The sequence below is a fragment of the Leopardus geoffroyi genome, chromosome A2 (genome assembly GCF_018350155.1).
Source record: "Leopardus geoffroyi isolate Oge1 chromosome A2, O.geoffroyi_Oge1_pat1.0, whole genome shotgun sequence".
Taxonomy (NCBI): domain Eukaryota; kingdom Metazoa; phylum Chordata; class Mammalia; order Carnivora; family Felidae; genus Leopardus; species Leopardus geoffroyi.
In genome coordinates, this window is record NC_059331.1 from 1,573,759 (window position 1) to 1,600,273 (window position 26,515).

The 26,515-nt window shown below is 57.5% G+C and overlaps 2 protein-coding genes and 1 long non-coding RNA gene across 4 annotated transcripts in view; 1 reads left to right on the top strand and 2 right to left on the bottom strand.

Moving 5' to 3' along the window:
- The window catches only part of TMPRSS9 (transmembrane serine protease 9), a 51,094-nt gene extending 26,101 nt beyond the window's left edge, over positions 1–24,993 (top strand). The window contains exons 4-19 of the mRNA XM_045491364.1: positions 1,688–1,755; positions 1,865–2,040; positions 2,945–2,986; positions 4,082–4,195; positions 6,665–6,836; positions 9,236–9,510; positions 11,700–11,836; positions 12,557–12,860; positions 12,998–13,169; positions 13,696–13,967; positions 14,536–14,672; positions 18,881–19,262; positions 22,874–23,045; positions 23,709–23,974; positions 24,049–24,185; positions 24,655–24,993. Coding sequence (XP_045347320.1) covers positions 1,688–1,755; positions 1,865–2,040; positions 2,945–2,986; positions 4,082–4,195; positions 6,665–6,836; positions 9,236–9,510; positions 11,700–11,836; positions 12,557–12,860; positions 12,998–13,169; positions 13,696–13,967; positions 14,536–14,672; positions 18,881–19,262; positions 22,874–23,045; positions 23,709–23,974; positions 24,049–24,185; positions 24,655–24,816 — 2,988 coding nt within the window. The 3' untranslated portion in view covers positions 24,817–24,993. The remainder of the gene's footprint in view (positions 1–1,687; positions 1,756–1,864; positions 2,041–2,944; positions 2,987–4,081; positions 4,196–6,664; positions 6,837–9,235; positions 9,511–11,699; positions 11,837–12,556; positions 12,861–12,997; positions 13,170–13,695; positions 13,968–14,535; positions 14,673–18,880; positions 19,263–22,873; positions 23,046–23,708; positions 23,975–24,048; positions 24,186–24,654) is intronic.
- On the bottom strand, positions 18,448–19,439 carry LOC123605060. Its single transcript, XR_006715565.1, has 2 exons — positions 19,393–19,439; positions 18,448–18,672 (listed from the first exon to the last, which is right to left on the bottom strand). It is a non-coding gene; the product is annotated as an uncharacterized LOC123605060 (long non-coding RNA).
- TIMM13 (translocase of inner mitochondrial membrane 13) lies at positions 20,765–26,341 on the bottom strand. 2 transcript variants are annotated; one of them, XM_045491366.1, is made up of 3 exons: positions 26,071–26,341; positions 25,916–25,984; positions 20,765–22,218 (listed from the first exon to the last, which is right to left on the bottom strand). In XM_045491366.1, the coding sequence occupies exons 1-3, from the start codon at positions 26,188–26,190 to the stop codon at positions 22,084–22,086; spliced, it is 324 nt and encodes a 107-aa protein (XP_045347322.1). In that variant the 5' UTR covers positions 26,191–26,341; the 3' UTR covers positions 20,765–22,083. The 2 variants fall into 2 exon arrangements, with proteins under 2 accessions (XP_045347322.1, XP_045347323.1); XM_045491367.1 differs by lacking the exon at positions 20,765–22,218 and adding an exon at positions 24,345–25,764 and having other exon boundaries at positions 26,071–26,282.
- Between the last annotated feature and the right edge of the window lie 174 nt (positions 26,342–26,515).

Consider the following 26,515-nt stretch of genomic DNA (forward strand, 5'->3'; position numbering starts at 1 on the left):
TGTGTGCCGATAAAGCTTTGTTGATGGACGCCGAAATAAACATTTCGTGTAATCTTCACGTACCATGAAGTATTTTTCTTTTGACTTTCTCCAACCATTTAAAACTGTAAAAGCTATTTTTAGTTTGTGTACTGTATAAAAACAGGTGACGACTTGAATTTGGCCCATGGGTGTCAGCCTGCTGATTTAAGCCCCACGCCCTAAAGCTCTGTCCAGAAGTACAACACAAAGCTTCGTGCATAATTTAAAATTACCTAGCCACTGTGTTAAGGAAAAGGAAACAGGTAGGCTTAATTTTAATGTATTTTACTTAACCCACGGTATCCAGAATATTATCATTTGATGTCATCAGCATAGATAAAGTGGGTAGTAATGAGACTTTTCACCTCTTTTTGTGTTGAGTCTTCAAAACCCGGGTGTGTTTTACACTCACATCTCAATGCATTTGCTAAATTGTCACCAGGAATACTTAATCCGTGTGTAGATTCCATAAATGTACATGCGTAAGTTGCCCCAAGTATTCTTAAGAGTTTTCTGGTAACTGTGCAGAGTGTCTGTTTTTAAATCTAAGTGCGAATTAACTAAAATGTAAAAACCAGTCCCCCTGTGGCACCAGCCGTGCCATGTGTCAAATGCTCCGTCCTCACGTGTGACCCGTGGCTGCCACGTGGGGCAGGGCAGGTAAAGAACATTTCCCAGATTTGTGTGCTGTTCTGTGGGCCAGTGCAGGTCTGAATGTGGGTGAGGGGGACATAGGCTCGGAGAGTGGACAGGAGAGAAGCAGGTCAGAGGGAGTTTTAGGCGGGAGACCTGTGTATCATGTGCTTTGGCGCGGTGAGCGTCAGGTTTAGCAGCCAAGCTGGGACACTGACTGTGAACAGGGATGCTGTTAGTGACTCCACTGAGAGCAGGTAAACGGAGACATCTGGTAGCCCTAGGTATAGGTCACATGATGTGCCGGGGGGACTCTCTGGACCCCCAACCCTGGTGCTGCTGGGGACAGCATCTGGAGTAACACCTATCCCGGGGCCCAGGATGAGGGCCCTTCAGTGCTAAACCGGAGACTGTGGATAGTGGTCACTCGAACAGCACCCGAAGGACAAGCAAGTTCCTAATGGCGTCTGGTTGCACAAAGCAGAGTTTATTTTAATGTAAAAATTCATGTAAAATGTAATTAACCATTTTTAAAGTAAACACTTCAGGGGTGTTTAGTATATTCACAAAATTGTGCAGCCATCACCTCTGTCTAGTTCCGGGATGTTCCACCAACCCCAAAAGCAACCCCATCCCCATTAGCTGTCACTCCCCAGCCTCCTGCACCCATGAAGCCCTTTCTTGTCTGTGGATGTGCCTGTTCTGGACATTTCACACACGGGAACCACACTCTCGTGTCTGGTTCCCGCTCTGAGCGTTGTGTGTCCAGGGTCTGTCCCACAGGCAGCTCGTGTCCGCGCCTCGCTCCCGTCCGTGTGGATGGGCCACATTCTGTCCCTCCATCTGCTGATGGGGCAGCACCTTCATCCAAATAACTTCCAAGTTTCCCTGTCCTGCACACGGCTCTGTGACTGTCGGGTGTACTGAGTGTAAGAGGAGGCGCATTTCCCTGCCCTCTCCAACTCCGCGGGTCCCTGCGGGACAGCCGCCCAGCCTGTGGCCTTAGCGCACGCTGCTGTGGTTTCTGTTGCAGTTTGTGAGCAGCTTTCGGGAGACCGAGTTGGAGGCCAGCTGTGTGGGCTGCACCGTGCTAAGTTACAGGTGGGTCAGGGCCTCCTTTCAGGCGAAGGAACCCCGGTGGACACCCAAGAGGTTCCAGAAGATTCCAGCAGGAGCCCTCCCTCCCCAAAGGCTTCTCTCCTCCCTGCAGGGATGGGAATTCCAGCGTCTTCGTGCATTTCCGGCTGCACTTCCTGCTGCCAGCCTCGCAGTCACTGAGTCTGGGCCTAGAGGAGGAGCTGCTGCGGCGGGGACTCCGAGCGAGGCTGCAGGGGCACGGTATCCCCCTGGCTGCCCACGGCACCATTGTGTCCGCCCAGCTCACAGGCAAGTAGGCTATAGACCCTGAAAGACGCCAGGGGGAGGCTGTGGGGGAGGTGGCAGCTGAACGTTGCATTAAACTTTAGGTTTTCAACAGCTGCTCCCTCCCTTGAAAAGAAAACACAGGCACATTGCTTTACCCTCACTAGTAGAGACCAGGTGACAGCAACCTGCAAATGGCCGGAGGGTAAATATTTTCATCCTTGCAGCCCTTTGGGTCTCGGTCGAGGTCACTCAACTCTGCTATTGTCACGTGAGAGTTAAAGACCATACATAAATGGGCACCGTTGTGTATCGATAAAACGTTAATGCATAATCAAATGGTAGGCCGCATTTGGCCTGCAGCCATTGTTTGCCAATCCTGGTATAGAAATAAGAGTAAATGCTGTGCTCTAAGATCTGATGGTGCAGATTCCGTATCATGAACCAAAAACTTCACACAAGATCGGATAGTGCAGATTCCGTATCATGAACCAAAACTTCACATAAAACCTGATGATGCAGTTCATCGTGATTTGAGAACCAGACATGAGTTCGTTCAGTCTGTCGTCAGGTTAAAGACTGCTTGCCTTGACGTTGTCCTACTGGACATTTATGCCCTTTGCCCACCAATGCTGACATGCTGGTTGAGTCTTAGTCACCGCGGCGTCAGTGTGAATTGAACTCTCCTCGGTCTTGTGCCTGCACAGTCCACTATGGTGGCCACTAGGCCTGTGTGGCCCTTGAGTGCTTGTCATGCAGCCAGTGAGACCAAGCAACAGAATGATTCGTTGGGTTTCATCTTAACTGATTTAAGTTAGAATTTAAGTGGCTCCTATGATAGACCGTGCAGCTGCCTTGCAATCCGATGTTTTCAAAAAACTACACAACTCACTGGATGAGCTTACATGTCTTGTCCGTTTCACTGCAGGAAGCCAGAAAGCGCCATGGACAGAAAGAGATTTAAAATCAGGTATGTCTTCCCCTCTCCCACGGAGCTCCCTGCCCTCTGTAGTTTCTAGAGAGTCACTTGGAGAGGCTCCCCAAGACTTCAGACACAGAGGGCTCCCTCCAATGCAGTGAAGGCTAGTTCTGCACACCAGCCTCCTCTGGGGGCCAGGAGGCACGGACTTACAGTCCCGTGTGGGCAAGAGATGGAAAGATGAGACGCTGAAGCACACGTGGCCAAATACGAGTAAGAGAAAACATTACTGGTGGGTTTTTTTTGCAAAAGTGGTAGGGATCTGCTGTTAAAAGACAAAACACAAACAGTTTGGAAAAAAAAAAAAGAATGAGTACCACATGGAGTCCTCAAGTAGGGGCGATCCTGGCCCCAAGGGATGCTGGGTGGTATCCAGGGACATCTGGTAGTAAGGAGCGGGGCTCCTGGCCTGGAGGGGGTGGGGCCAGGAGTGCTGTTCAGCCCCCACAGTGCCCAGGATGCCCTCGCAGAGAACGGTTGGGCCCCACGTGTGTGCCGAACACTTAAGATGGTTAACATAGTAAACCTCGTGTTATGTATGTTTTACTACAACTTGAAAAGTTCGATTTCTTTTTTTAAATACTTTCGTTAATGTTTTATTTATTTCTGAGAGAGAAAAAGACAAAGTGTGAGCAGGGGAGGGGCAAGGAAAGAGAGAGACACAGAATCAGAAGCAGGCTCCAGGCTGAGCTGTCAGTACAGAGCCCGACCTGGGGCTTAAACCCACGAACCGTGAGATCCTGACCTGAGCCAAAGTCTAATGCTTAACCGACTGAGCCACCCAGGTGCCCCGAAAAGTTCAGTTTCACCTGTGTCTTACTTAAAAATACGTGGGCGCTCAAAAATGTGGAAGCACACATGGTGTGCCTGTACTTCTGTTACATTGTCCTGGCCCGTGTGCTGACTGACGTTCTCGTGTTGTGTCTCCATACTGGTTCTGAGAAAATTACTTCAGAAACATTTAGGGCCAAGGAAGCAAAAAAGAGGTGTTTTCCATGTCCTGAAGGCTCTGAGTAGCGAGCGGAATCTTGCTGCAGCCGGGAGGTACAGAGTGGGGTCAGGAACTTGGTTCTTCTCTGCCCACAGGTCACTGCCCAGGGAACACCTTTTCCTGCCGCAACGGCCAGTGTGTGACCAAAGTGAACCCGGAGTGTGACGACAGAGTGGACTGCTCCGACGGATCTGATGAGGCCCACTGTGGTCAGTCCCCTGTCTGGCTGGTATCTGGGCCATGTCCCCTCTCCAGGGTCAGCTGCTGGCTCTGCTGTCTGGCCCGCTGCACACATTATACACGCCACCTGGGCTTGGCATCACTGGAGCTGGGCAGAGGAAGGGAGGGGACGCCTGTGGATGGGTCCCTGCCGAAGCGTGATAAGCCTCGAGTGCCAGGAACTGGCGCTCTGTCCTACATGCAGTGGGATTCGAGCAAGGGAATCTCACGGTGGAAGTGCCGTAAGAGGAGCCAACGTTTTCTAGCGATGTTAGCCCATGCAATAGGGTAAGAGCAGCAGTTGAAGTGTGGAAAGGAAGAGGCAAAACCATAATTCACAGTAGATGTGATCGAATAAATGAATCAATAAATTGACTAGCCTGGGATTAGAAAATGAGAAAGTTTGACATGGAGGGGAGAGTACAAGATACATAAACACATACAAAAGCTATTCCTTTGCTTTATGCAACTAACAATGGGTTAGAAGATAAAATGCAAAAAATCCCGCATGTGATCAGAAGCAACAAAAAATGAGCATGTCAAGCCTGTAGAGTTCTTTTCTTTTTTTTATTTTATTTTTTTTTCAACGTTTTATTTATTTTTGGGACAGAGAGAGACAGAGCATGAATGGGGGAGGGGCAGAGAGAGAGGGAGACACAGAATCGGAAACAGGCTCTAGGCTCTGAGCCATCAGCCCAGAGCCTGACGCGGGGCTCGAACTCCCGGACCGCGAGATCGTGACCTGGCTGAAGTCGGATGCTTAACCGACTGCGCCACCCAGGCGCCCCAAGCCCGTAGAGTTCTATAAAATTATAAAACCTCACTGGACATAAAAGTGGACCAAATAAGCTGAAACATGGCATCCCATGAAAAGATGGATGTAGAAGAACTTTCAAACTTGCAAAGTCTACGGTGGAGGAAACGTTGGTAGCGTGTGGCACCTGGACCTGGATGATCTGTGGAGGCCAACTGAAATTGGCGGCTGTGACCCCCCACCTCGGGGTCCGTGACTCACCAAAAGTGACTCGCAGAACTCAGAAAGGTGCCCTCCTATGCAAGGTTACAGCTTCTCCCAGTGCAAAGGTCATGAGAGGAAGAGGTGCACCGGGCACAGAGTGGGTGAGACCGGCGGTAGGCAGGCCCCCCACTGCCCAGTGCGGTCACGGGACAGTGCGGGACTGAAAGTCGCAGCAGCAGCAGCACGTGAACACATACAAAGTGTTTCCAGCCAGGGAAACTCGCTGAGGCTTGGTGTCCCGGGTCACACAGGCAGGTAGCACCGGCACAGCTCACTTTAGGTGTGAGAGTCCCAGGGCTGCCGAAACAAGGTGGCCTGGACAACAGGGACGGTCCCTGTCACAATCTGGAGGCTGGAAGCCGAGGTCAAGGTAGCAGGAGGTTTGGTTTCTTCTGAGCTGGTGATGGAGAATCTGTTTCATGGTTCTCTCCTGGCTTCTGGGGCTTGATGGATGTCTAGCATTTCTTGGCTTATGGAAGTGTCACCAGATCTCTGCCATCACGTCCACATGGCATTCTCCCTGTGTGCGTGCCTTTGTCCAAATTTCCCCTTTTTAAGAAGACACCAGTCATTGGATTCAGGGCCGTCACTAATGACTTCATCTCCATTTGATCATCTCTGAAGACCCTATTTCCAAATAAATCACACTCACAAGTACTGGGGGTTAAAACTTCATCTTTCTGGGGGACACAGCTCAGCCCAAAACACTGAGTTTCCAGCCCCTCAAGAGGTCAAGGTGATACCACGTGGCCCAAAGTCACCATGAACTTTCTGGGTGACCCAAGTCCCCAGGCAGGTCAAGGTCAAGCTGCTCTCAAACAACAGTCCAAGAGCTTAGAGGTTTCCTCCCAGGAGGTGGCCAAGGGCAACAGTACTTTCCCTGAGATGTGCAGTGTTTGGACAGCTCTTCTCAGTTAACTGTTGGCTGCATGACAACATGAGCTGAAGTGGAGACGCAGAGGGAGGGGGCTGTGTGGGGAAGAAAAGGACGAAAGTGCCCTCTGGGCAGCTAGAGACATGAGGAAGCAAGGGGTCGACCCTTTGCTTTATGAGTCGGCACACCCACGAATCGAGTCGAAAGTGTGGAGTTCCCACCTGGATCTCGCCCTTGGCCGTGAGCTCCGTGACAGGTGTAATGTGAAGAAGTGAAGGTTGCTTGAAGGCCACCTGTGCCTGAGGCAGAGAAAGGGTCCCGGCAGAGACATTCTCTGCCACTGCCTGGTGCATGCAGCCTTGGGCGTTTGACCTGTTGGGCAGCTGGAGGTGGGGCACACGAGGGCTAGGGGGACCCCAAAGGAGTCGGCAAAGCCAAGTGCAAGGGACCTAGAGCATGTCTGTGAACGAGAGGGTGGCAGGGATGAGCGATTCTGCACAGACGTGGTGGGAGCATCGTCACGGCCCTGCCTTCTGAGGGCCCTGGTTGGTGACCTCTGTCTTGCAGACTGTGGTCTACAGCCCGGCTGGAAGACAGCCGGCCGGATCGTGGGTGGCGTGGAAGCGTCCCCGGGAGAGTTCCCGTGGCAAGTCAGCCTTCGAGAAAACAAGGAACACTTCTGTGGGGCTGCTGTCATCGGGGCCAGGTGGCTGGTGTCTGCGGCCCACTGCTTCAATGGGTGAGCCCTGCACCCTTGGTCCTGCCTTCTGTCCCACTCCCGGAGCACCGCCTTTCCTGGGGTCCTTAGAGCCCCGTGGAGCTCTCTTGTCCCTCCCCTCCCTTCTTTTTCTTTTCTGTTGTTGAATCTGAATGTGTTCTTATTTTTTAAGTTGTGGTAAAATATACAGTACGTAAATTTACCACCTTAACCATCACAATTCAGCAGCATTGCTGTTCACACTGCTGTGCAGCTGCCCCCACCACTCATCTCCAGAACTTTCCATGTCCCCAAGCTGAGACTCTGTCCCCATGAAGCACTGACTCCCTATCCCTGCCCCTTCCCTGGCTCCCACCATCTGCTCTCTGTCTCTGTGGACGGGACTCCTCTGGGGACCCCGTGTGAGTGTGGTCACGCAGGACGTGTCCTTCTGTGTCTGGCTTCTGTCACTGTGCGTGGTATCCTCTGGGTCCGTCCACGTGGTGGCAGGTGGCAGGACGTCCTTCCTTCCTGAGGCTGGATGATACGCCAACGTGTGGATGGACCACATTGTGTTTGTCCTTCATCCACGGAGGGACACTCGAGTGCTTTCATCAGCCTTTGGTGGTTGTGAACTGGGACCTGTTTCCAGTGCCTCTGAGTATAGACACGCGAGTGGGATTGCTGGGTCACCTGGTAATTCTGTGTTTAAACTTTTTGAGGAACCACCGTATGGTTATCCCCGGGGGCCGCACCATTTTCCATCCCCGCCGGCCACGCAGAGGGCTCCGGTGTCTCCACGTGCTCCCCAGCACTTGTCGTCATCTGCCGTTTTGATCTGAGCCACCGCGGCGGCTGTCCCGTGCTGCCTGACTGTGCTTGTGGCCCACTTGTATGCCTTCTTTAGAGAAATGTGTTTGAAGTCTTTGCCTGTTGTTGAACCAGGTCGTTGCTTGTTGTTGAGGACGGTCAGAATCTTTAACAAACCAGAGTGGCCAGGCAGAATGGAGCTGGTCAAAAGTGGGAGAAGGTTCTAGAAGCCTCTGTGCCAGGCATTGCTGTTTGGTTGCTGCAGTCTTTGGAGGCCTGAGGGAGAGGGCAGGGCAGTCTGGACAGATGGTTCAGTACTTTACAGCCCTTGGCTTGCTGCCAGGCCCCGCGTGCAGCCTGCTGTCTGCCTCAGCTGCCAGCCAGCCTGGGGACGGATGCCAGAACCAGTCACAGCTCAGGACAGTAGGTGGCAATTTTTCCATTCAGTTTTGTTCTCCCATATTTTATTGCAGCAGTAGTTAAGCAGTTAGAAAAGACGAAAAAACGGCACGGCAGACATTTGTGTGCTCTTACCTGATTCTAGCACGCGTTGGCATTTTCCCGTATTAGCCATCGCTCCTGCTGTGTCTTTACCTACACACGCGCGGCTCTGCGTCTTTTCGTGCCAAACCATTTGATATTCTCCCCTCTGACCGTGATGCGTCCCCCTGACTCTGCTGCACGTGTCTGTACAAACAAGGAACACTGTCGCCCGCGCCCACAGTATCGTGACCCACCGCCACACGCTGGCATCCGGCGCCCTGTCCACATCCGATCTCCCTGCTTGTCCCAAGGGTCCATTAGAGCTGCCTTTGTGTTTTCTTTCTTATTCTGGTAACATGGTAAAACTTCCTTCTGGTAAAACTTATTCAAGGCAGTAAGAGTTTTGATCTTGAGCTTAGCAGAATGATTCCTCAAAGGTACGGAGAGAGGGTGGGTGAGGGGAGGGAGGGCTTTGAGAGACAGAACCCGGCCTTGTCCCCTGCTTCTGCTGGGAAGCGTGGTGTTCCGTCCGTTGACCCTGTACGGGGCCCACGAGGAACATCCACTACAAGGCCAGGAGTAGGGTGAGGAGAACGAGGCGCTTTGGGGGGGGGAGGGGCAAAGTGTCACGTGCTGCCCAGAACAGTCATTATGACAAGTGATATTTTCATGTCATGTTGCAAAAAAATATAAACGCAAAAAACAAAATCCACAATGAACAGAATGTCCAGTTGGGAAATTCAGAGCAGATCTGACCGGCGGGGGCTCTGGGAAGGCTGGGCGGTGAGTGGGGCTGGGGCAGCCGGATCCTGTGTTTATGTAAAATGTCCGCACTTTGTTTGTCGTGGGTTCGGCATTCATTTGGACGTTCTGCGGTATGGCGCGAAGACACGGTTTATCCCAAGGCCTGTGGGCTTTGGCCCCCACCCCAACATTCTGCACCCAGATCTGTCTTTGTTTCAAATGTTGAAAATTGGCGTGGAATGGGTTCGTGTGCATCCATTTCCATTTTCGACAAAGTCGCGTGATGACTGAGTTTCGGGGCGCACCCTAATCACGCCCGCTCCCAGGGCGGGTGCCTCCCTCGCCGCCCCTGCTGCCCGTCTGTGCTGGGTGGGCCCTGGAGCTGTGGCTTCTGTGCCCCGCAGATTCCAAGACCCGGCGGAGTGGGTGGCCTATGCAGGCACGACCCACCTCAGTGGCGCAGAGGCCAGCACGGTGCGGGTGCGCGTGGCCCGCATCACCCCGCACCCCCTGTACAACCCGGACACGGCCGACTTCGACGTGGCGGTGCTGGAGCTGGACGGCCCGCTGGCCTTCGGCAGGCACGTCCAGCCCGTGTGCCTGCCTGCCGCCACGCACGTCTTCCCGCCGCGGAGGAAGTGCCTCATCTCCGGCTGGGGCTACCTCAAGGAGGACTTCCGTAAGTCGCCCCTCCCCTGCCTCCTCCCGCGGCCGGGGGTCCTGGCGCTCCGTGCCTGCGGTGCCTGCCGCCCCAGAGGGTACTCTGGGCGGTTCTGTGCCATTTGCGAATGTGCCCTGCTGTTTCAGCTCAGGCCAGAAACCGGCGTCCTTTCCGTGGCGTATTCACTGCCACGTTTTGTGCGTTTTTGTGCTCTTTGTGGGTGACTGCTAAAATGGCCCCTGGTGCAGAGTGGCGGCTGGCGTCTCTAGGCGCAGACAGGCCGGGGTGTCTAGTAAGCTGCTTTCCGCGGTGGGTTCCACAGCGAAGTGCGCGTGCTCAGAGGCACACACACGTAAGTTACGTGCTGATCCCTCACGAACCTTGAGAGCAGAGGCTCCTAGGAACCTGCCCTCTGCCCCCCACAAGCCACGCTACGGAAGCGATAAGTCAGGGTTTGTGGCGACTTTACAGAACAGAACTGTCTCGGAGGAGGGGTGAGAATCCACTGTAATCTGACAGAAGGTGCTGGAAGGAAACCCACAGGATGTTGCAGGGAAAAAGATTTGGGGTGGGGATGGCTTCAGGGAAGGACCGTGAAAGTGACGCCTCAGCTCTGACCCAGTGGATGAGATAAAGTATTCGGACAGGGGGTTGTCCTGCAGCGAGAAGTCCCATCATTGTGGGAAGTCCTATTGGATGACACTAGTCTAGCACATTCTAGAGCAAACTGTCCAGGCTGGCTCAGTGGCTGTGCATGGAAGTGGGGGGTGCCCGAGGGCCCCCCAAGTTGAGGGGCAGCTTTGCCCTGTCGAAAGGGTCTGGGCGTCCACCGCAGCTGACTTCAGGTGCAGGGCCCATGGCCTGTGATTTGGGGTTTTCTCAGGTCTGTGCCTGCCTGATACGAAAGAAAAGAAAAATGTCGTATGATTTTTACACCTTCTGAAAAGGAAAGGTGTTTTCCACACGGACCTCATTAGGAGGGAATATAAAGATAATTAAGCCCAGGCCACAAACATTTCGTTTCAGCCTCCCTTGTTCACCGACCACAGGTCCAAGGGCGGGGCAGGGAGCAGAGCAGTGAGCCTCGCCACGTGGGGCTCCCAGGCCAGACCGGCACTATCCAAGAGCGCTTCCCTTGGGGGGTGGGGGCTGTGCTTTATGCTTGTGTCACCCGCTATAGGAGCCAGCAGCCCCCTGCAAGCTGGCCGTGGCCGTGTGCTTGGGAAACCGAGTTTTTACATTTTATTGCATCTTACGCATTTAGATCTACATTTAAATAGCCACATGTAGCCAGTGGCTGCCAGACTGGACAGCACAGCCCTGGAAGGAAGTAGGTGGTGAGGACGACAGGTGGCGATGAGTGCATTGGAGACTAAGGTTGGGTGGAGATGGGGGCTGCAAGCTTTAGTAGGGTGGTCGGGAGGGGCTTCTTGAGAATGGAGGTGAGGGGGGAAGGCAGGCAGATTGTGTAGGGACGGACAGCGCTCTAGGCAGCTGGGACAGCATGCACAAAGGCTCTGGGGTCGGTGGTCCAGACTTGGACTTTTAAATTTTTTTTTTTTTTTCAACGTTTATTTTATTTTTGGGACAGAGAGAGACAGAGCATGAACGGGGGAGGGGCAGAGAGAGAGGGAGACACAGAATCGGAAACAGGCTCCAGGCTCTGAGCCATCAGCCCAGAGCCCGACGCGGGGCTCGAACTCCCGGACCGCGAGATCGTGACCTGGCTGAAGTCGGACGCTTAACCGACTGCGCCACCCAGGCGCCCCCAGACTTGGACTTTTCATTTGAGCCGGGATGGGGGGAGGGCATCACCCTGCAGGATTTGGGGAGAGGGCAACATAATCTGTAGCAAAGAAGGCACTGGCTGCAGGCCGAGAAAAGATTTCAGCAGAGTAGGACAAGAATGATAGCAGAAGCAGGTACGGGGAGGCTCAGGGCAGAGCAGGTTTTAGGAGGGAGGTGAGGAGGGAGCCCAGTCTTGGGTGTTCACTTTGATGCCTCTTCGCCGCCTGGGCCACGGAGGTTGCTGGGGGCGATTGTGGAGTGTGTGCTCTGCCAGTTTCCAAGCTGGCTGCTGCCGCGGATCCCCTTCCCCCTGGGGAAGCCGAGGGCCAGAGCAGAGACGGCCTGCAGCCTCCAGCCTCGGGGTGGCTGCCCGGGGCCCCGAAGCACTCATCCTGCTGGTGTCTCTCTGTCCTGGGCAGTGGTCAAGCCAGACATGCTGCAGAAAGCCACAGTGGAGCTGCTGGACCAGGGCCTGTGTGCCAGCCTGTATGGCCACTCGCTCACCGACAGGATGCTCTGTGCCGGCTACCTGGACGGGAAGGTGGATTCCTGCCAGGTGAGCCCCGCAGCCCCTGGGGCCTGGGGACAAGTCCCGAGGCCCCAGGCCCCGCCCCGCCTGCCCGAGGCCCCCAGGTTTCCACCCTGGAAGAGGGTGTGCTCACAGTTCCCGGTCTGCCACCAAGACTTCCCTGCTTGACTTCTAGCACGGCCCCGGCTCTCCTTTTTCCTTCATGCCTTTGGTCTCATTTCTCAAGCCCACTGGCTGGGGGGAGGGGGGGAGACTGCTGCCTGCACTCGGTGCCACAGCAAAACCGGGGCCTGTGGAAAAGGTGGGGAAATGGTGGCAGAGGGCGTGTGCTTGGGAACGTGAGAGTCCAGGCGAGCTGGGAGGGAGAAGGGAAAGGGTGAGCAGACAGGATGTGTGAGGGCGGATCAGGCCCTTCACTGCCAGTGAGACACAGGGGCAGCCACACTGGCCACCTTAGCAAGTGGCAACATCATCAGAGATCCCGTGGACGAGGAGAGGAGGGGAGGTTTATTTGGGCTGGGTTTTGAACTGCCAGAGGCTGAACCGAGCGAGGTCTTGGAGACCCCACAGCCCAGCTGTCCAGCTGTCCTGCTGTGTGTTTACGAAGAGCAGACGGAGGCTCGCCAGCCACCTTGGCTCCGGGAGCCCGTGGGGAGGGGGGGACCCCTCTGACTCTGCGGCTCTGGGATCTGGACTGGCTGCCGCCAGGGCCCCCGACCCTCCCAAAGGCGTGCCTCTGTCTCCCAGGGCGACTCGGGAGGCCCCCTAGTCTGCGAGGAGCCCTCTGGCAGGTTCTTCCTGGCCGGCATCGTGAGCTGGGGGATAGGTTGTGCGGAAGCCCGACGCCCCGGCGTCTATGCCCGAGTGACCAGGCTGCGTGACTGGATCCTGGAGGCCATCACCGCGGCAAGCCGGCCTCTGGCCCCCACGGCGGCTCCCGCCTCCACCACCGCCAGCACTGCCCGGCCCACCAGTCCTGAGAGCCCCACCAGGCCCACTCTGGGCCTCAGCGCCGCGCCTCCCGACTCGGTCACCGCCTCTAAGCCACAAGGTACTTTCTAGGGGCGCAGGCGCGGGTAGGGTAGGCGTGCGCCCCTGCGGGACTGGGCGGATGGATGCTGGCTCCCGGCAGCTCTCTGCGGGAAGGAGATGCATGCCGTCTGGGCCCTTCTCTCTCGTTCCCCACAGAGTGCGGGGCCAGGCCCGCCATGGAGAAGCCCACTCGGATCGTGGGCGGGCTGGGAGCCGTGTCCGGGGAAGTGCCCTGGCAGGTCAGCCTGAAGGAAGGTTCCCGGCACTTCTGTGGCGCCACCGTGGTGGGGGACCGCTGGCTGCTGTCGGCCGCCCACTGCTTCAACCAGTAAGACCCACCCCGGCCCCCCGCGTCTGCGCAGCCACCCCCGTGCCCCTCTGTCACCCGGTGCCCTGCCCCCTCCTCTCGTGAACACGAATCCTGCCACACAGAGGCAGCCCTTCCCCTGGGCTCAAGAACTGGTTCTGTCCAGCTGCAAAACCGAGAGGGAACAGGCAGGAGAAGTGAGGGTTTGGGGGGGGGGGGGCCTCTCAAGGGCCCCACCTGGGCCGCAGCTCCTGGGGGGAGGATTCTGCTGGGCTGGTCTCTGGGGGACAAGTGGGGGCATCTTCGCCTCCGCCCCATGGTTAGTCTGTCAGTCACAGGGCACCAGGGGCCCTTTGTGTTCTAGCCAGAGGAGATGAGCCCGCAGGGGCTCCCTGCCTTGTCCACAGGCCCCCGGCCTGGGACCACTTTTGGGCAACAGCCATGTGGCCCCTCCGTCCTCCCGGCGCCCCTCCCCAGAGCCCGGGCCCCACAGCTGTGCCTGGCGTCCTGGGGGCAGCAGGGTGTCTGAGCGGCCCCTTGTCGGCAGCACGAAGGTGGAGCTGGTGCGGGCCCACCTGGGCACCGCGTCCCTCACGGGCGTCGGCGGAAACCCAGTGAAGATGGGGCTCAAGCGGGCAGTGCTGCACCCCCAGTACAACCCCGGCATCCTGGACTTCGATGTGGCCGTGCTGGAGCTGGCCGGGCCCCTGGGTTTCAACAAGTACATCCAGCCTGTCTGCCTGCCCCTGGCTATCCAGAAGTTCCCTGTGGGCCGGAAGTGCATGATCTCCGGCTGGGGTAACACACAGGAGGGAAACGGTGAGCTCCCCACCAGGCTCTCCGGTCCCACACCTGCAAACCCCTCTCCCCTCCGCTCCCCCCAGGGTCGCAGGCTCTGGCACACAGGCAGTGTGGCTGCTTCGTAAAGGTCTATCGGCGCCCAGCCCATCCGCTGGTTTACAGACGGTCTCTGGGGGCTTTCCTGCTACAAGGGCAGAGCTCAGTCGTTGCAACAGAGACTGTCTGGCCCGTAAAGCCGTGATTATGTGCTCTGTGGCCCTTGGTAGAAAAGCTCGGAGACCCTTGTGCTGTACCCTTCAGGGATCCCCAAGAGTTAGTGCTGCTTTTGTCCTCCCTGCAGGTCACCCAAGGCGCTAGGGAATCTGCCTGGGGATGTTGGTGAGAGTCTAGGGTGCTGAGTGGGAGCATGGGGTCCGCCCCCTTATCACAACACGACCGCACGGACCCCTGCGGCCCCGAGGGGCTGTGGTTCTTTATCCATAGGGCAGGGACTCCCCTCCCCGGGTGGGTGTTGCCACAGCGTAGCCGACGTGGAAGAGGGATCGCTCTGTGAGTGAGCTTGTGTGGGGCCTCCTCTCCTTGGCAGCCACCAAGCCTGACATTCTGCAGAGAGCGTCTGTGGGCATCATAGACCAGAAGGCGTGCAGCGCACTCTACAACTCCTCCCTCACGGACAGGATGCTCTGCGCCGGCTTCCTGGAGGGCAAAGTGGACTCCTGCCAGGTGAGCATCCAGGGGGCCGCCTGACGTGTTCGCAGACGGAAGGGAAACAGTTTCCAGTGCGTCACAGCGAGCAGGGGAACCCTCAAGGGAACCCGAATGCCTGTAAATGTGTGGTTTAGAGAAATTGTCATATTTCCAAGCAGAAGATGAGGTGGGTGTGCATAAAAATACAGACACTAACTTGAAAATGTGCAGCATGTATTCACGAGAGAAAAAGCTAATCACAAGTTATGGCACGTGACTGCTCTGTGTCGCAGGGTAGCCAGTGAGCACCTGAGGTGTGTGTGATCCAGCTTAGGGGAAACCAGGCTCCAGAACCATGAAGGCCAAAGAACGTGAAGGCCAAAGAAATACACAAGTGGGGAAATGTATAGTCTTGGAAACATCGATGTGGGGCGCCTGGGTGGCTCAGTTGGTTAAGCATCTGATTTGGTTTTGGCTCAGGTCATGATCTCACAGTTTGCAAGATCAAGCCCCATGTCAGACTTTGCACTGACAGCACAGAGCCTGATTGGGATTCCGCCACCCCCCCCCCCACCACCGCTGTCTCTCTCCCTCTCCCCCTCCCTCTCTCTCCCCCTCTCTCCCCCTCTCCTCCTCTTCCTACCACGTCTGTCTTTCTCAAAAAACATTTTTAAAAATCTTGAAGAAATATCGATGCAAAACCCTTAATAAAATGTTAGACTAAATCTAATAATGTGTTAAAAGGAAAATAAATCACAACCATAGTGAGTTTATCTCATAAAATCTAGTCTGACACAGGAGAACTCAGTAACGCCACTCGTCACATTAGTAGACCAAAAGGGAAAAAGGGCGTCTTCTCCAAAACCACAGAAAAAGGCATCCGATACTTTTTAACAACCATTCATAATTACGATTTTAAGAAATTCCAGTCCTATGAAAGACAACAGAAACCTACAGCCGACATCATGTTGATGGTGAAACAAAGCCTTCCATTCACACGCCAGGCTGCCTGCCGTCACCAAGGACATCTGGATTCATGCGGGAAGTCAAGAAAAAAGAAAAGCAGAGGGATTTGTAAAGTAGACAAAAATGTAATCTGCAGTAACATGACTGTCTACCAAAAAAATAAAATAAAAACACACAGAGCCAAGTAAGAAACTACAAAGATTCAAAAGAGTCCAGCAAGTCTGGCTTGATACAAGGTCATACAAAGTCAAGAATGTTTCTTTTCCCAGCAAAAATCAGCATCCTAGAAAAAGGGATCCCACTGACGTGGGAACAAAATCTGTGTGGTGTCTAGCAGTAAACTCTAGATGTTCAAGGTTTTCGTGGAGAATGTTACTAAACTCTGCAGAAAATAAAAAGGTCTGAATGAATGGAAAAACATACCATATTCATGGATGGTAAGACAATATTATGAAGATCTGTTTGTCTCCATTTTTTCCTATAAATCACTGCAACTCCAGGCAAAATTCCAATAGCATTTCACCATATGACTTGGCAGGCTGGTTTTAAATTCACGCAGGAGAGCAAAGTAATGGTACCTGACCAGGCAGGGTAATCCTGGTAAAGAAGAATCAGGAATGTGTGTACCGCCGGGAACAACAAAATAGGAAGTGGCGCTGGCTCCTACTTCTGTGTCAACAACCAGCCCGAAGCTTAGTGACTTGGAACGAGACTCATCGATGGGGCTCCTGAACCTGCACTTTGGTAAGAGCTCAGCAGGGACGGATTCCGCCTGCTCGTCCCAGCAGAGAGGGCCAGGGCCCCAAAGGGTGGACTTCAGTGGTGACACTCAGAGGTATTGCTCACGTCCGCCAGGTTGAAAATATCGGCTGCAACACAAATGTACACTCACAGGCCGCAGTTGAGGGAAATGTGGCAAGTAACTTGCAGTGGGAACCTCTAGGGCAGCTTCTGGGAAGTGCACTTGTGGGTTCAAATCCTGGCTCCTCTTCCCACAAGCTCCGTGACTCCAGGCACGTTACTCAACCTCTCTGGGCCTCGGATTCTTGTCTGTAAAACGGGGCCATAGTAATCCCTGTCTGCTAGGGCTGCTGTGACTTGAATGAATGAAGCAAGTTGTAAAATATTACATGTAACATATTTATGTACATTTTATTTTTTATTTATTTTTTAAATGTTTTTATTTTTGAGACAGAGAGAGAGCATGAGCAGGGGAGGGGCAGAGAGAGAGGGAGACACAGAACCCAAAGCAGGCTCCAGGGTCTGAGCTGTCAGCACAGAGCCCGACGCGGGGCTCGAACCCACAGAGTGTGAGATCATGACCTGAGCTGAAGTCGGACGCCCAACCGACTGAGCCACCCAGGTGCCCCTTATGTACATTTTAAAGACAGCACTACATATTTTCTAAAGTTACTAATAAATGTAAAAGCATAGTGGGACCCACCAAGCTCCTAATATGTTCACTTTTGGGGAAATGGGGCCCCGGGACCAGGGGCAGGGCTGTATCGGTCCCCGCTGCTGTGTAACAAAACTCCCCAAAGCTTGGTGGTGTGAAACAGCCATTTCTTCCAATCATGGATTTTGTGGGTTGGAAATTCCGGTGGGGCCCAGTGGGGCTGGCTTGTGTGCTCCACATGGCGTCTGCGGCCTGCAGTGGGACGGCTCAAAGGCTGATGTCCCAGGAGATTCTGAAGGGGTTTCGACTTGCACATCCAATACCGGTTGTTGGCTGGGGTCTCAGCTACACCCTACATGTGGCCTCTCCACGTGGACTCCGCCTGGGCTCCTTTCCACCTCGAAACGTGCTGGCTGGCTCCCAAGAGCAGGTAATTCAAGGCAGCAAGATGGAAGTCACCTGGCATCACTGTCCCCAAAGTCTAGGGGCGAAGGCAGCCGCAGAGCTGTGCCCAGGGTCATGTGGAGAAGCAGACCCCCACCTCCCAATGGGAGGAGTGCCAAGATCTCCGCGTTCAAAGAGCACATGTGGGATGAGGGAGACCGTCTCCTGCCACCTTTGGGAAAAGCAGTCTGCTGTGTGGCCTAAGCTCTATTGTAACATTCTGAGTTTTTTTTTAATTTTTTTTTTTTCAACGTTTTATTTTATTTTTGGGACAGAGAGAGACAGAGCATGAACGGGGGAGGGTCAGAGAGAGAGGGAGACACAGAATCAGAAACAGGCTCCAGGCTCTGAGCCATCAGCCCAGAGCCCGACGTGGGGCTTGAACTCACGGACCGCGAGATTGTGACCTGGCTGAAGTCGGACGCTTAACCAACTGCGCCACCCAGGCGCCCCAATGTAACATTCTGAGTTTTTAAAGAAAAGCAAGGGGTGCCTGGGTGGCTCTGTCGGTTAAGTGTCCGACTTCAGCTCAGGTCATGATCTCACGGTTCGTGGGTTCGGGCTCTGTGTCAGGCTCTGTGCTGACAGCTCAGAGCCTGGAGCCTGCTTCGGATTCTGTGTCTCCCTCTCTCTCTGACCCTCCCCCGTTCATGCTCTCTCTGTCTCTCTCTCTCTCTCTCTCAAAAATAAACAAACATGCAAAAAATTAAAACAAAAAACAAAATGGGGGCGCCTGGGTGGCTCAGTCCGTTGAGCCTCTGACTCTTGATTTCAGCTCGGGTCATGATCTCACAGTCCAGGACTTGGAGCCCCGTGTCCAGCCGGCTCTGTGCAGACTACATGGAACCTGCTGGGGATTCTGTCTCTCCCTCTGCCCCTTTCCCGCTCTCTCTCCCTCTCTCAAAAATAAATTTAAAAAAAGTTTTGTTTTTTTTTTTTTCTTTTTAAAGGAAGAGCAGTATGTTACTGGTGTAAATTTTTTTGAAATGTATAGAAAAAAGGCTGGCGGCTAATGAGCAGAGACTGGGTTTTCTGCGTTTTTTTTTTTTTTTTTTTTTTTTTTTACATCTCAAGAACAAAAGCAGGAAAAATTGAAGTTCAGAGAGAAGTGACTTGATCAAGGTAATGCAAGGTCTGAAGCCAGGTCTCCGGAGCCCCCGTGCCGTGTCTCCTGCTCCACTGATGGGTCTCAGCCACCCATGGGAAGGCTGGAGGGCCAGGCGGTGCCCCCTGCAGAGAAGGCGCCGCAGGGCCACAGCCAGCTCTTCACTTTTTTGCTTTAACTTCCTCCCCTCTCCACCCCCCCCCCCCAAGTCTCTGAGGAATAAGTGATCTGCATCATCGCGTGTGCTGGGGGCGGACGGCGTGTGGTCTCGCACACCGTGTGAAAGGATGGCCACAACAGATGTAGCTCACCTTCTCCTTCCTTCCCTTTCAGGGCGACTCCGGGGGACCCCTGGCCTGCGAGGAGGCCCCCGGTGTGTTTTACCTGGCGGGGATTGTGAGCTGGGGGGTCGGCTGCGCTCAGGCCCGGAGACCTGGCGTGTACGCTCGAATCACCAGGCTCAAGGGCTGGATCCTGGACACCATGTCCTCCGGCCTCCTCCCCACCGCGAGGACCCCCGCCACCAGGCAGTCCTCTGGGACGGCAGCTGCCTTCACAGTCCCGGGAGTCCCGGCCAGCACGGCCACCCCCTCGGCCACCAGCAGGGCGACCAGCCAGCCCGCCAACATGACTGCAGCCACCGTAAGCGCCACTGCTGGGGGACAGACACCCCTCCCAGACGCCCCGAGGACCACCGTGGGCTTCCAGCCACCAGGTACTGGGGCGAGTGGAGTGATGTGCGGGTGGCAGGCGTCCCGTGTGGGTCTGCTCACGCTGTTAACGTCACAGGGGCCACAGTGCGCGGAGGGTGGGGGCAGGCTTCACCAACAGATGCTTGTTCTCACCCAGGCTGGAGGTCAGAAGTCTGTGTAGACATTGTGCTCTCCCTTGTGCGTGTCCTCATGTCGTCACCTGTAAGGACACCTGTCACACTGGATCAGCACCCCCCCCCCCCCCCCCCCCCGTCCTGAGAGCCCGGGACACGGGCACTGGTTGGCCAGATGTATGTTGTCTAGTGGCAGGTGCCTTAGCCCCAAGCCCCTGTCTGCTCCTGTGTTATTTATTATTTATTTACTTATTTATTTATTTTTAATTTTTTTAAGTCTGTTTATTCACTTAGAGAGAGAGAGCCCAAGTAGGGGAGGGGCAGAGAGAGAGGAAGAGAGAATCCCAAGCAGGCTTTGCACTGTCAGCGCAAAACTTGATGTCGGCCTTGAACCCACAAACCACGAGACCATGACCCTGGCTGAAGCCAGATGCTTAACCTACTGAGCCACCCAGGTGCCCCTATTTTTTATTAAAAAAAATTTTTACTGTTTATTTTTGAGACAGAGAGCGGGGCAGAGAGAGAGGGAGACACAGAATCCGAAACAGGCTCCAGGCTCTGAGCTGTCAGCACAGAGCCTGACACGGGGCTCGAACTCATGAACCATGAAATCATGACCTGAGCCAAAGCTGGACACTCAACCAACTGAGCCACCCGGGCACTCCTTTATTTTTTTAACGCTTATTTATTATTTATTTTGAGAGAGCGTGCAAGGGTGGGGGAGGGGCAAAAGGAGAGGGACAGAGAGAGAATCCCAGGCAGGCTGTGTGCTGTGCCCAACATGAGCCCAACGTGGGGCTCGATCCCACAACCCTGAGACCACGACTTGAGCTGAAACCAAGAGGCGGACGCTCAATTGACGGCCACCCAGGCGCCGCTGTGCGCTCCTGTTACAAAACGGAGACTTTTCTGAGGCACCAGGGCATGTGGGGAAGTGCCCGGCGGGAGGGTCATCGTGGACGTCCAGGCACCCGTCGTCCATGCTTGAAAGCCTCCTCTGGGCCTCCCTGGGCCGAGCCCGCCGTGCGATGCCATGCGGCGCGGCAGGGAACGAGACGTTGGCGACGCACACACAGTCCCTGGCAGGCAGGAGTGAAAAGGGGACTGTGCAGGCCCCAGCTGACCCCACAGGCCCCGCTCAGGGGCCCCTGGCTAAATTGGCTCAGCCCATCTTGGCAGAACGGGCCCAGAGAGATACTGACGGAGAACGTGCCTTTGAGATCCTTCGTGCGTGACTAAAGCATTTTTTATTAAACAGTGATCAGAAGGTACGAACGCATATTGGCAGGTCCGGAGTAAAACGCCATCGAGAGCAGCCAGCTTCATACTGGCTGCAGCGTCGTGGGGAACCAAGGGCAGGACAAGGCCTGGCTTCTGTGGGGCGCGGGGTGTGCTGGGGAGACCCCTGTCTTAGCAACCATCCCACTCCTGCCCTGCCACCCCCCCCCCCCACCGTGTCAGTTTCAAGGGACCGAGTGGTAGGTCACAAAACTCAGAGAGGAAGTGCTGCCACAGAGGAGGGGCCCTACCAATTAGGGTGGAGGCGGGGTGGGGGGCTGGGGGAGGGCCCTGGGCACACCGCCCCCGCCTGCCCCCAGCGGACATGAACTGAACGTTGTGCTCCTGTCCAGATGCTGAGGGGCGGAGTCTGGCTTCATTCAGGCGGGGAGCAGGTCGGCAGGGAGGGACCGAGCACGCTTCTGGGAGTCCCAGGGGTTCAGCACGTGGGGCTGCGGGCCTCTGCTGGCTGCATCCACTTTCCTTCCTCCTGGGGAGTTTCCCAGAATTCCCGGCTGTTCCAAGTCCCCATCTCCAGCATCCTCACCGACTCCCCTATAGAGACTGCGACCCAGGGGGGTTTCCCTGCTTCCCTCCTGCATCAGGGTCCCTCCCTGGGCCCCCTGGATCCCCACTGTCCTGTTCAGGGGTGGCAGGGGTGTGTGCGTCTGGTCTAACCCCAGGACACAGGAGCTGGGGGAAAGCGCTCGTGGTCACTATCTTTAAGGATGTGTCGCCTTCTCTTCCCTATTCTCTTCCCTTTCCCTCGCACACGTATGGACGTGTGCACACGTGGCCCGATGAGCCTGGGTCGCTCAGGCACGGACCTGTGCCCACAAAGCCAGGTTTAGGGGCTCGCTGCAGCCTTCAGAACCATCGCACGGCTCCCAGACCAAGGAAGGGTCTGGGGGCACAGAGGGGGTGGATGGCATCGAAAAGAAGCAGTCTCTGTTGGCTGCGGGCCCAGTCGGCCACATGCCAGGGGTCCGGGCAAGGGTCGTCTAGACCCTTTCAGGGGGACCCAGGTCCTGTTTCCCTGGCAACACAAAGTTAAGACGGATGCGGAGCATCCAGTCCGGAACCCGCTGAGAAGTTATGCACCTGGACCGGAAAGGAGACGAAGGTCCCAGGCCAAAGGGGGTCTTCTGTTCACTGGTTCCTGACGGCAGTTTCTGCTGGTCTGGGTGCGGGGAAGCTTCCAGCAGGGACGCTCAGGGATACTTCACAGCTGCCGCTGCTTGTTCCTGGCAGAAACACTGTCTCTGTAGCCGGCTTTATCTGGGTCTGGCCTCCCGCCCTGGTGATTTTTACTGTTCTAATAGTCACAGCCAAGTTCTTGGCCTCCAGTGGAGGTGAGGAAGCCCCCTGGAATGGCACACATTCTCGCGTTGTTCAGCATGGGGGGGCACTTCCAGGAGAGGAGCTGTTTCCATCAGATTCCCCAGGCCTCCCGGTCTTGGGCAAGATCCCCATGGTGTTGGCGTGCTGGGGATGGGGCTGAGAGGGAACCGGACAGGTGGCCCCCATCTCTCCGTTCTCCCCTTCCAGCTGAGGTTGGGACAGGAGGCTGAAGGGCAGGAAAGGCGGGCTGGGGAAGGAGGACTGTTCCGGAGGCGGGAAATTCCTTGTGGGAATGATAGGGCGGGTCCCTGAGTGCCCCTATGGGTGGTAAGGGTTCCTGCAGCACCCCTTACAACCACCAGTTTGTTCTGTCTGCAGTAGTGTTCTGAGAGGGCATCTTGTGCTGGGGGAGGGGGAGTGATACATGTCACAGCCTGGAGGAAGTGTCAAGGGAAGGATACTGAGTCACACAGGACCCCAGTAAGGGGAGATGCCCAGAGAGGGCATCCAGGGCAGTGCAGGAGCTGTTGGGACAGGGAAGGGGCCTATTGGGCAGCAGCCTAGGGTGTGCAAAGGCCCCGGGGCAGCAAGGAACTTGGCTACTAGGGCAGTGGGAGACGCCTGGTGAGGAGAGGGAGGTGAGCAGAGTTGCTGGGCTGGCCCTCAGCCACGAAGGAGGCAAACCTAAAATGCGTTTCAAATACTATTTGAGAAAAGCTCAGAGAAGCCTCATTTGCAGGCCTAACCACCGGGCCCAGTGTTCCTGACAGCGGACGTTTCCTGAGGCAGGTCCCCCAACCTAGTGTGGGCTCCTCCTACCCTGCGCGCCGCAGGCGGGGAGATGCGCTCGCCCGCCGATCTGTCACCCGACTCCCCCGCAGACTGTGGCCTGGCACCGGTGGCGGCGATGACCAGGATCGTGGGCGGCAGCGCCGCGGCCCGCGGGGAGTGGCCGTGGCAGGTGAGCCTGTGGCTGCGGCGCCGGGAGCACCGCTGCGGGGCCGTCCTGGTGGCCGAGAGGTGGCTGCTGTCGGCGGCGCACTGCTTCGATGTGTGAGTCCGGCCGCCCCAACACCCCTGGCCTGTGCGCTCCACTGGAGCGCCTTGTCTGAAAACTCACCGCGTCGCCTGTCCACGCTTTGGCCCCAAATGCCCTCCCCAGCCACTGGCACCCACCGCCCCAGACCAGTCCCTCCTCTATACAGCCCCTCCCCTGGCGTGCGGCACCGCGGTCACGTCCAGCCCCGCAGCCCCCCACCCCCCACCCCGAACCCTGGCCATGGCCTCTCCCGGCACCAGGGGGCCAGGTCTGCGGCGGCGGGGGGGGGGGGGGGGGGGGGGCGGAAGGCTCTGGGGAACGATGGAACACTCCCACCTTGGCCCGCCCCACTGGCACTTGGCACCAGACCCAAAGGCCACCCAGTGGTGAGTCCCCTTCCCGGTAGGGCGCTCGTAGGGTGGACCAGGCTAGGGGCCCTGTCCTCCAGGGAAACGCGCAGCGCGCCCCCCAAGGCCAGAGCCCTAATACTTGACGGGAACGGATACGCTTGTGGTGTCACCTCCGTGCGCAGTAGCACTCACTCCAGGCACGGGACCCCCGCACCCTCCCCGCCATCCTAGGGGGAAGCGACAACAGCCCCATTTCCAGATGGGGGGGGGGGCGCGCGCCCGGGGCGCGGGGATTCGGGCCGACGCCTGTCCCCGCGCGCCCCGCAGCTACGGGGACCCCAAGCAGTGGGCGGCCTTCCTGGGCACGCCGTTCCTGAGCGGCGCCGAGGGGCAGCTGGAGCGGGTGGCGCGCATCTACAAACACCCCTTCTACAACCTCTACACGCTCGACTACGACGTGGCGCTGCTCGAGCTGGCGGGGCCCGTGCGCCGCGGCCGCCTGGTGCGGCCCATCTGCCTGCCCGAGCCCACGCCGCGGCCCCCCGACGGCGCGCGCTGCGTCATCACCGGCTGGGGCTCGGTGCGCGAGGGAGGTAGGCTCGGCTGCCCCCCCTCCCCCCGCCGCGGCGAGAGGGGCCTCGGCCCACGGCTCCCGTTTCTCCCGCAGGCTCGATGGCGCGGCAGCTGCAGAAGGCGGCCGTGCGCCTCCTCAGCGAGCAGACGTGCCGCCGCTTCTACCCGGTGCAGATCAGCAGTCGCATGCTGTGCGCCGGCTTCCCGCAGGGCGGCGTGGACAGCTGTTCGGTGAGCGCACTCTGCAGCGGAAGCGGGCGCTTCTCGGGACCCAGGTCCCACACGCAGAGGGCAAGGGGGGCGTGGCGGGGCGAAGTCGTCACCGCTGCGAGACCCTCCGGCGCCGCCCTCTCAAGCCCACCAAGCAGGGCACCTTTTCTGACCCTGGAGGAATTTTCACTCGACCACCGTTTATTGGGCATCCATTATGAGCCGGTTTCGGCGCCTCGGCATCCCCCGCCCCCCTCCCCGGCCCGGCACCGGCGGGATGGGGACGTGGGCTGGGCAGTGACTGCCGCGTGAGGCCCCCATTCAGCCCGGGGGAAATACCGAGTGTCTATGAATGTCTGCACGAACGGGTCATCCTAACCTAGAACCCCTTTCCCAGAAAATAAGCTCACGAGGAAAAGGACCCGGGCCCAAGGGCTGCTATGGGGGAGGTAGTGGCCTGCTCTTAAGGCCTTTCCTCTCCTTCCCTCAGGGCGACGCCGGGGGACCCCTGGCCTGCAGGGAGCCCTCTGGCCGGTGGGTGCTAACTGGGGTCACCAGCTGGGGGTACGGCTGCGGGCGGCCCCACTTCCCAGGGGTCTATACTCGGGTGGCTGCCGTCAGAGGCTGGATCGGGCAGAACATCCAGGAGTGACCGCCAGCACGTGGCTGCACACCCCGGGGACGAGAGGTGACGGCGCCAGGAACCGGCTGGCCCCTCTGTCCGAGGAGGAGAGTCTAGGTGGTGGGCGGGCGGGGGGCTAGGGGGCTGCGGGTAACCGGGTGCACGTTTGCTGCTTATTTGGATCCAATAAACAGCCCCTTGTCCCTAGCCTGCTGGCTCAGCACCTCCGTATCACAGCAGGGACCGTTCGGCTGCTGCTCACCCGGGGCCCAGATATGGGAGGTGCGGGAAAGGGGCAGCACGGCCTCCCCGGGGCAGGACTACCCTCCGTCTTTGGCGCCGGAGCTGGGGAGGGGGGTCTGGCCAAGCTTCCTCTCCAAGCTGCCTTTCGCGTGAGCAACCGGCTCCCGGTCATGGTCATTGGAAACCAGGGGCACAGAGGGTAAAGAGGCGCAGGCCGGTCAGGGGACCCGGGAACACGCCGGGCCACCTCCCGCAGAGACCCCCTCCAGGGAACACCGATCGGGTGCTCTCCGCACCTCCCTTATTGGCCCCCACCTTCAGGTGGCCACAGCCAGGTGGGGCCTGACTATGCCCCCAGGTCCCAGGGCGGATTCTCCGCCCCAGGTGCACGGTGAGCCTGGACCCCGCAGGGGCCGCGCCGCCTGCAATCTGGGAAGTCCCAGGGCCCCCCACGACCCGAGGGAGCGACGACCCCAGTGTGGCGGCACCGGTCTCGTCCTCAGGAACCACGGGCAGGCAGGATGCACAGGCGGGCCCCCGCTTCACAAAGGGCCTTTATGGAAACGGAAAAGGGGGTTGGGGTGGGGGCCTGCCGGGAGCCCGCGGGGCCGGACGCGGCGCGGGGGGGGGGGGGGGTCACATGTTGGCTCGCTCCCGCTGTAGCCGCGAGTTGTAGGCGCGGGACACGGTGTTCCAGGCGTCCATGTAGCGGTCCATGCACATGGCGATACACTTCTGCGGGCGGGAAGGGGGCGCGGCTCGGCTCAGCAGCGGCCGGACCTGCGCCCCACCCCAGGCAGCGGGCCGCGCACGCGCACTCGTCCCACCGCGACGCCCGTTGATCCGCGCACGCGTACTTGCCTCCACGCGGCCCCACGCGCCTCACCTGCTCCGAATTGTCCAGGGAGCCCCCCGGCTTCCCGATGCACTTCCGGAAGCACTTGTCCGTCATCCTCTGTGGGGACAACGCGAACTCAGCCGCGACACCCGCGCCCGGTGGACCCCACTGCCCTCGGCGCCCGCCCCGGCCCGACCCCGGACCTGCAGCAGCTCCTGCGCGTTAGCCACGGCGATCTGCACCTTCACCTGCTCCATGATGAGCCCCGGGTCCAGTTTGCCGCCGCCGGAGCTCCCGAAGTCCGAGCCGAAGCCACCCTCCATGGCTCCGCAAAGTCAACCGAACCGAGACCGCGTGCGCCGACCCGTACCCGCGCCGGAAGTTGCCCCCCCCCCCAGGGCACCACGGGAAATGGAGTCCGGGCTTGTCGGACTACGACCCCCACAAAGCTGTGCTTCCATCTTTGCGCATGCGCGGATAGGAGTCACCTTCTGCGCCGGCAGAAAACGTCCCCGGCTCGTCCTGCGGATCCCGCGGCTCATGTGCACAGAGCGTCGGGCGTGTCGCGTGACCGAAGGCGCAGCCCGGCCGCTGAAGCTCGGGGACCCCGACGCGGGTCGCTGCCAGGGAGTGTCCCGCGGTCTCATA

Excerpts from the sequence above, each read along its gene's own strand:
- TIMM13 (XM_045491366.1), bottom strand. The coding sequence starts at position 26,190 with ATGGAGGGTGGCTTCGGCTCGGACTTCGGGAGCTCCGGCGGCGGCAAA. Across the intron at positions 25,985-26,070 it reads ACGCGCAGGAGCTGCTGCAG|AGGATGACGGACAAGTGCTT; the intron begins GTCCGGGGTCGG and ends TTGTCCCCACAG. Across the intron at positions 22,219-25,915 it reads CCCTGGACAATTCGGAGCAG|CCTCCTGTCCCAACCTCAGC; the intron begins GTGAGGCGCGTG and ends CCTGCCCTTCAG.